Here is an 8904-nt window from a genome sequence, read left to right as displayed (position 1 = left end):
ATTTATATATATATATATATATATATATATATATATATATACACACACACACAGTGTTCTAATAATTTTGGCCACCACCGTGTGTGTGTGTGTGTATATATATATATATATATAAATAATATGTGTGTAAAAGAAATCCTTCAGGTTTAATATTTTATGATATCTCCACTACAGTCCATTTTCTTGTGCTTTATGCTCTTCTTGCAAAAAAAAAAAAAAAGAGAATAGCAATTTATTTTTTTATTTTTTTATACCTAAGAGGTTGACTGCATTGCCCACATGTCCATTGCCTTGTGTTTTTTAACTCATTATTATTATTTACAACAAACTCTCTAGCTCTGCATGTGAACTTTAGGCACTCTTGATACAGTTGTCTACCATTGCACCTGCTCATGAGGTGCAGCTCAATCTCAGGTTAATGTTATGGTTTTGTTTTTTCAGACATTCTCATCATAGGTGATTCCACCTCGGCTTTTTAGGTTGCCGGCCTCTACTTACAGTGTCCGTGCTCATGCCTCCTACCAGGCGTCATCATAGAAGGTTTCATTTACATTTCTTTACCCTCCTAGACTATTTTTGTAACCCATCCATGTAATTGAATAGTAACTAACAGGGCTTAATTTGTCTCGCATACCCCAACCAGCCTGTAATGCCTCCAAACAAAATACATTCATAATCTCTACTTTGGCGTCACGCGCAACCCATGTCGACTTCCATGTCAATCCATGGAATGAGCACTAACCTTCCCGATGAAATACGCCATCTGTAACCAAATAAGAACGGGTTCAACTTCAGAAAAGTGATCGGTTTCCTCAAAGAATGCTAAATAAAACAGTAGGGTTCCCTGGCTAGTTGGCTTTAAAAAGTTTTATTTTGAAGGATTTCTCCCATGTGCATTTGGGAACGTTACCCAGAACTTATTTATCCTGTCATAGAAGGTTATTTTCCCCCTTTAAAGGGGTATTTATTTCCCTTTCTTTTTGGTGATACCAGTTGAAATCACTGTACAGATGCCCTTATGATTTAGTATAAAGTCTGAATTCTAGATGCATTTTCCATGATGTCATGACTGGGGGACTTTCTTTTTTCATTTCCTTCAGCATCTATCTACCTCATTCTCTTTTATTTTAAATGTGTAAGTGATGAATTGATAAAGTACATCTCGCTTTTTTTCCTGTAGAGGACACATTATCATCTTCTGTCTGTTTTGTCTCTGATTAAAAAAAATAATAATCTTTAAGCACCACAGAGCACAAGCTTCCAGGAATGGAGAGAGGAAGTCATGGTGTGAGCTAACATGCCTATGGGATTCCTAATGGTGTGTCTCTTGCATCCCTTATCACATGCCCAGCAACACAAAAATACCACTGATTTTAATCATGCTGCAATACTTTTTAAATAATCTTATTAAAATACCTAATTCACCAGATGGTTCCATCATGATGGACCGTAGAGATAAACATAGTTGCTATCAGTGTTTTCTTTTGTATTTAATATTCTTCTTAAGTGATCTCCTCTTATCCACCATCTAATCGATTAAACCGTTCATAAAAGTTTAGGAAAGCATATCTTAAGTAAAGGGTGCATATGCTAGCAAATAAATTATCCTCACATTGAGTTACTTGCTATGCGAGTTAAACTTCAATGGTAATCTTCAGTCATCTTTTGAAAAAACAATGGCTTTAATTTTTAAAACAGTTGCAGAAAGAAAAGTGTCACGTGAAGTATAATTCATGCAATTAACATTACATCATTATTATACACATTATCATCTTCTGTCTGTTTTGTCTCTGATTAAAAAAAAAAAAATCTTTAAGCACCACAGAGCACAAGCTTCCAGGAATGGAGAGAGGAAGTCATGGTGTGAGCTAACATGCCTATGGGATTCCTAATGGTGTGTCTCTTGCATCCCTTATCACATGCCCAGCAACACAAAAATACCACTGATTTTAATCATGCTGCAATACTTTTTAAATAATCATATTTAAATACCTAATTCACCAGATGGTTCCATCATGATGGACCATAGAGATAAACATAGTTGCTATCAGTGTTTTCTTTTGTATTTAATATTCTTCTTCAGTGATCTCCTCTTATCCACCATCTAATCGATTAAACCGTTCATAAAGGTTTAGGAAAGCATATCTTAAGTAAAGGGGGCATATGCTAGCAAATAAATTATCCTCACATTGAGTTACTTGCTATGCGAGTTAAACTTCAATGGTAATCTTCAGTCATCTTTTGAAAAAACAATGGCTTTAATTTTTAAAACAGTTGCAGAAAGAAAAGTGTCACGTGAAGTATAATTCATGCAATTAACATTACATCATTATTATAAAGTACAGCTGAGGCATAGAGGATTGGATGTAGAACAAGAAAAACTGTTCATGATATTGTTTCCATTCAATTCCATTAGCTTACATGATCTTGTTCAGTAAGAATTCATCTGCAGCATCGACAGATCATGGCACTGGACATCCTGTTTCCCAGCATGCCCTTCTCAGACACACTGCTTTTGCACAACAATGTCGTTCTCCTACTTTTGTCAATGGCCTATAATTGAAGGTGACTTTAATGTACACTGATAACTACACCTGGTTCATAAATACCACTGTTTCTATTACAATGGAATCATCCTTCTCTTTTTCTGCAGTCTGCTCTAATACCTTTTGGCATAATGATTGAATGCATAATGTGGATTTCATAACACTTTCTTACAACAAACCAGTGGATTTTTTCCCTTCTCATAAACCTACCTGGAAAAACATTCCAGCTGATTTGTTTGGTCAGATGCATACAGACCATGTATAAAGGGCCAATTGTTGTCAGCGTATTCATCGACATCATTCTCCAGAGAGAGAAAGGGCTGTTGTTTTGCCTCTCTTTTCTACTGCTGCTGACAACATGCTGCTTTACGGAGACTACAAATAGTCTTGCCAATAGCATTGGGTAGGTGGTGGATCTAACCAACATACTTGCTTTCTTTCTCCAAACAACCGCTGAAAAGCGATGGGTCAGACGATTAAAATGCAAAGTGGGTTCAGAGAAAGTCACGGTCTTACAGCCCCTGGTCGTTCTGTTTCATGGCACTTAAAATGTTCTTTGACTTTAATATTTTGGATCTTTTGAACTCCAGGGGTTGGAAATGAGGGCACTAGTAGGAAGAGACCTGGTTGGGATGCTGAGAGGCACATTGTTAGAAAAGAATATTATTCTGTGTGGTACAAGATGATCAAAATAACCATTCTATAAAAGCCCTTGTGCTTGTATTGTTGCGTATGTATATGGGTGGGAGTGTATCACATGTAGATGTAGTGATTAAGATTTTGATGTGTTTATAATGGGAAAATAATAGATATCACTATTTATTTCTGTTTCTTTTTTTCTTCCTGTAAGGAATATGGACAAAAGCATTGGCCTGTTGCAAAGTGAATGTCCGTTTTCATTGAATGCTGCCAAGGTTACTTAGTTACCAGTAGGTTACAGATCTACAGAAACACACATATACACAGACACAAATAGGACAGCGATGTCCGGTAGATTACGGGTAGTCATGACACAGAGAGAGAACATGACTAGAATTTAAAATAAAAAGAGATGAGTTTACAGTAGAAATAGCTTATGTTCCAATGCAAGTTCTCTGCAAACCTGAAGGTAGATTGACTGAAAAAAAAAATCCCCTCAACTATCATAAGAACTATTATTATTTTATTATATTTCTTCATAATGCAAAACCTCAGGTTTAGAAAAGATGCATGTATGCATTTTAATTGCAATAATGAGCTTGAGGTTTCACAGACATCATTTCCCAGGCACTGTTGTTTTTGCTTGGCATTCCGACAAATTTCAAAAGGGGCCTTGATCTACTGTACTGAAAAGAGTTTAATAACACTTTTTATTTTCCTTTCACAAAAAAAAAAGAAAAAAAGGGAGGAAAAATAAAAATCTCTCATTGCATTGATTGGTAGAAACTGATGGTGAAACAGCTTGGCTGGTACTCTCATCTTCTTGTAAGTTATGTATCTAAGGCCTCCTGTTTTTCAGTTTTCTCCTCACCTCCAGTTGAGACGTAGACTTTTTACATGCCATTGGCTTAATGTATATCTGAAGAATTTTCATGTATTTTCTTTTTTTCTTAAATTTTGAATTAAAAAAATGAGTCTGAAGGCCCGTGTTGAGTGTCACTTATTGCATTTCTGCTATGTAATCTGTGTTAGGATCATGTTTTGTGGAGAATTTTTTCTTCAGTGTTTTCTACCTGTTTGCTGTCCACATACCCGGAGGTTGTGTGTTCAGGGCAGTCCAGCTGGCGTAACAGAGCCTGGATGATGGTCTGGAGTTGGGGTACCAGTTTCTCTGGGCTTGCCAGGCTGCCTGAGGCTGGCACATGGATCAGCGCAGCCTTTCCCTGCCCATGGTACAGCGAATAATAGTATACAAAATCACACAGGTACCTGCAGGTTGTTAACTTGCTTTAGTATACTGTATGCATGCTATTTCAACATTTGTTAGCTTAACGACAATATTCACAAATTAAAATTCAATCATTTGTTGAATTAATTGTACAGGACCTTAAATGAACACAATTATCTTTTATAGATAAATAATATTTTTCATATTACCTCCCAGCATCCCTGGAGAAGATGACATCAAGCCCTGTACTTTTTTATGAATGCTTGCTAAGGGACCTCATGTCTATGATGGAGTCCAGTCGTTCTGGTCCTTCCTCAATGCAGCAGTGATGATCAGGGCACAGACCACTTACATCCCTGTTTTTGTAGCAGTGGTTCTTTCCTGTTTGCTCCAGTGTGATGCATTTGGCTCCTGGAGCTATGCCCAAATGGATAACAACCTGCCCATCACAAAAAGGAAATGTCTTTATCACTATTTTGTATCAAAAGTAACAAGAATACCTTTAGTTTTAAGCCATGTCATCTCAAAACATTTAACAAAGCATCTAGTAATCCCTCCTCTGTTACGAAGTCTGGTCTGTGTTTAAATATTAGTTTACGTGTTTAACGTTACCTTTGGAGTCATCGTCTGCCATATATCAAGGACTTGTTGGGATTTTGCATAACTTGACAGGAATCTCCTTAATATGGACTTCTAAACCCAATCCAAGTCCTGCCATCTTCAAACCCTGCTTGAATAACAAAAGTGTGGCCATAATGGGTCCATCTGACTGATGAGACGTTATAATGATTTTACAGTACATTAAATTGTAAGCACATTTATTTGGGTTTATATCATGTATCAGTTTAAGATGTGACCCTGGACCACAAAACCAGTCTTAAGTCGCTGGGGTATATTTTTAGCAATAGCCAAAAAAAACATTGTATGGGTAAAAATGATCGATTTTAATGCCAAAAAGCATTAGGATATTAAGTAAAGATCGTGTTCCATGAAGGTATTTTGTACATTTCCTACCGTAAATATATCAAAACTTATTTTTTGATTAGTAATATGCATGGCTAAGAACTTCATTTGGATAACTTTAAAGGCGATTTTCTCAGTATTTTGATTTTTTTTGCACCCTCAGATTCCAGATATTCAAATAGTTGTATCTCGGTCAAATATTGTCCTATCCTAACAAACCATACATCAATGGAAAGCTTGTTTATTCCGCTTTCAGATGATGTATAAATCTCAATTGTAAAAAAAATTTGACCCTTATGACTGGTTTTGTGGTCCATAGTATTCTTAAAGGAACAGGTCACCTTAAATTAGCATTTTGTTAAAACGTAAGCTACTAAAAAGACAAATGCACAATTAAAGTAATTAAAAGTGGTGCTTCTTGTTTTCTTCACATAAGAAGTTAAAAAAAATACGTGATTCGAATGGGTTGATTACTCCTTTCATTTGGCCATATTGCCCAAACACACTTCAGAATTCAATAAGCATTAAAGTTATTTAGAAGGGTCTAGACATGACCAACACCTGCTTATCAAAAATGGCTAGTACCTTAGCTGCCTCCCAACTTGGATTCACACCATATTGTCGGAAAGGACCAAAGCCTAGTAAAATAAATACATAAACCACGTGTGACATACCTAAAGAAAAGGAGTTTACGATTTAGGCAACACTTTCTTTATATTTACACAGCGAAACTATTGCAATAACCAACACATGAACCTACCTGTTACAACTACAATTTCGCGACTAATGTCCATCGAGACGACTTTATTATATTAAAACGCAACGGTTTACCACCTTTCTTACAACTGAAGACGGAAGTAAAGCTGCTGTGCAATTCATACAACTGTAATATGTCTTAAATGTCTTGTATATGGCTATTACCGAAAGTGGCACTTTGCGCAACTGAGGCTGTACAAGAGGGAGTGCATTGTCCATTTTTTTCCACATGGGAGAGCCATCTCATATCCCACCACAGAACTATAAAGACGCACTCCTTCAAACATCTCACTGGACGGGACGGAGTTTGTACAACCTACTACGGCTAAGGACAGCGTTATGAATATTAATTATAGCGTGCTGACGTTGTTAAGCAAACTTTCCGGAGCGTCCAGTCACATAACCTATACCTGTCTCGCGCATATTTTTTTCAGCAAATCACTTAGCCCTACTGGGCGTGCGTCGCGTTGCGTAATTAATATTCATAAGCTAAACCGTCACCGTAGGAGGACTCGCTAAGGGGACGTGGGATCCGCTGAAATCCTCCGCACTTGTTCGACTCTGCCTACGCCCTGCGCTTCGAACACCGATGACAACGAAATACCTGATATGCTTAACACATTTAAGCGTAAACCAAAGCTATTACATTTAAACAATTACAAAGGAAAATGTTTCGAATGCGGGAACCGTTTGAGAGCGAGAAGCTCCAACTGCAGGAGCTCAACCAAAGACTCAGCCAGTACCTAATGCGCGCAAAACAGTTGGAACAAGAAAATACCAGCTTGGTAAGCGAAATAAATTCAGTCCGAAAAAACAGGTCTGGAGAATGGGAAAACAAACACATGTCCGAGCTACGGGAAATGAGGAGACTAGTGGAGCGGTTATCTTTCGAGAAATGCAGAGCAGAGATGGAGCGACAGAAGCTGCGCAATGAACTTCAGATGCTTCAAGCGATGCGTTCAGAGGAGACTTCGGTGAGCAAAGACATCGACACGGAGCTGAAAGCCTGCGACAGGCAACTCCATAATGCTCTTAAGACCAACAGTGCTTTGGAAGATCGCCTCATTGAGCTCGAAAACGAATATAAGTTTTTGGAAGATGCCCACAGAAAGGAAATCGCCCACCTGAGGGACCAGGTGCACTCCCGAACTGTGCGCGTTGTGACTCAAACCTACCAGGCACCTCCAGCAGTTACGATGGAAGAGGTGCAGGAGTATGCGGCCAACTTCACTGAAAGCTGGCAGGGGACTTTGGACATGTACCGCCTGAAGGTAGAGGAAATCGAAGAGTCTATCAAAGCAGACCAAGCGAGGCTGGAGGACATTCAGAGGGAAAAGAGGGACTATGCTGCACGGTTCAAGAGGCTGCGTGACGAAATTGAGAAACAAACACAAGTGCAGTTGAACCTCGAGGAGCAGCTCATGAACATGCAAGAAAATTTCGGAGCTGAAATCTGCAAGTATCAGGTGGGTGTCAAATCCAATCACAAGGTCCTCTATTAATAAAAAACACATTTACTGGCATCCTTTGGAGAAAATGGGGATTGCGTAAGCATACAATGCTCCTCCGAAAAGAGCGCCACACCCACTGAGCGCATGTGGCAGCAGCAGCAGCATGGCACATTGTACTAATTTACACATTGGTGTCGTGCCCCACGACTTTTTTTTTAACATTAGAGGCACAAATCCCATGTTTTTGTTGATACCTATTAGATATGTTTGGTGAAATTAACCTAGCGTAAAAAGTATGTCGTTTTAATCACATAAAATATCTGTATCCCCCTCCCCTAAAATGGAAAAATGACCTACCTAAGAGGTAAAAAATGATCAAACAAATTTTTAAAATATAGATTTCATATATTTTTCGAAAACATTTTTGTTATAAATATGCTGAAAATATAATATAAAGTGTTGTTATATAAATAAACGTTTTCAAAACATTTCTGACTTACTGACTGAGCATTTTTTTTTAAAGTTTGTTAGTTTTTGAAAAAATATTTTTATGAATTTTTGAACACACATGTAAGTATATATATATATATATATATATACAGTGCTGTGAAAAAGTTTTTGCTAGAGTGCAGAATTCATGGTTCCGTCAATTATGGCAAGTTGTCCAGGTCCTGAAGCTGCAAAGCAGCCCCAGACCATCACACTACCACCAGCATGTTTGACTGTTGGTATGATGTTCTTTTTATGAAATGCTGTTGTTGGTTTTACGCCAGATGTAACGGGACACACACCTTCCAAAAAGTTCAACTTTTGTCTTATCAATCCGCAGAATATTTGCCCAAAAGTTTTGGGGATAATCAAGATTTTTTTTGGCAACTGTGAGACGTGCCTTTGTGTTCTTTTTGGTCAGCAGTGGCTTTTGCCTTGGAGCTCTCCCATGGATGCCGTTTTTGCCCAGCCTCTTTCTTATTGTTGAATCATGAACACTGACCTTAATTGAGGCAAGTGAGGCCTGCAGTTCTTTAGATGTTGTTCTGGGTTCTTTTATGACCTCCTGGATGAGTCGTCGTTGCGCTCTTGGAGTAATTTTGGTAGGCTGGCCACTCCTGGGAAGGTTCACCACTGTTCCAAGTTTTCTCCATTTGTGGATAATGGCTCTGACTGTGGTTTGCTGAAGTCTCAAAGATTTAGAAATGGCTTCATAACCCTTTCCAGACTGATACATGTCAACTATTTAGTTTCTCATCTGTTCTTGAATCTCTTTAGATCGCGGCATGATGTGTTGCTCTTTAAGCATGCTTCACTTTGTCAGACAGGTTCT

The 8904-nt window shown here is 38.1% G+C and overlaps 1 protein-coding gene and 1 pseudogene across 1 annotated transcript in view; one reads left to right on the top strand and one right to left on the bottom strand.

The window, feature by feature from the left end:
* Positions 1–3469: 3469 nt before the first annotated feature.
* Positions 3470–6432, bottom strand: LOC107672179 (pyroglutamyl-peptidase 1-like; annotated as a pseudogene).
* A 219-nt stretch (positions 6433–6651) lies between these two features.
* The window catches only part of LOC107672276 (synemin), a 7981-nt gene continuing 5728 nt past the window's right edge, over positions 6652–8904 (top strand). The window contains exon 1 of the mRNA XM_016465408.1: positions 6652–7598. Coding sequence (XP_016320894.1) covers positions 6801–7598 — 798 coding nt within the window. The 5' untranslated portion in view covers positions 6652–6800. The remainder of the gene's footprint in view (positions 7599–8904) is intronic.

This window comes from Sinocyclocheilus anshuiensis, unplaced genomic scaffold, assembly GCF_001515605.1.
Source record: "Sinocyclocheilus anshuiensis isolate Anshui unplaced genomic scaffold, SAMN03320099.WGS_v1.1 scaffold997, whole genome shotgun sequence".
In the NCBI taxonomy this organism is placed as follows: domain Eukaryota; kingdom Metazoa; phylum Chordata; class Actinopteri; order Cypriniformes; family Cyprinidae; genus Sinocyclocheilus; species Sinocyclocheilus anshuiensis.
The sequence above is the reverse complement of the archived record's forward strand: the minus strand, read 5'-3'. Positions and strand labels throughout refer to the sequence as shown.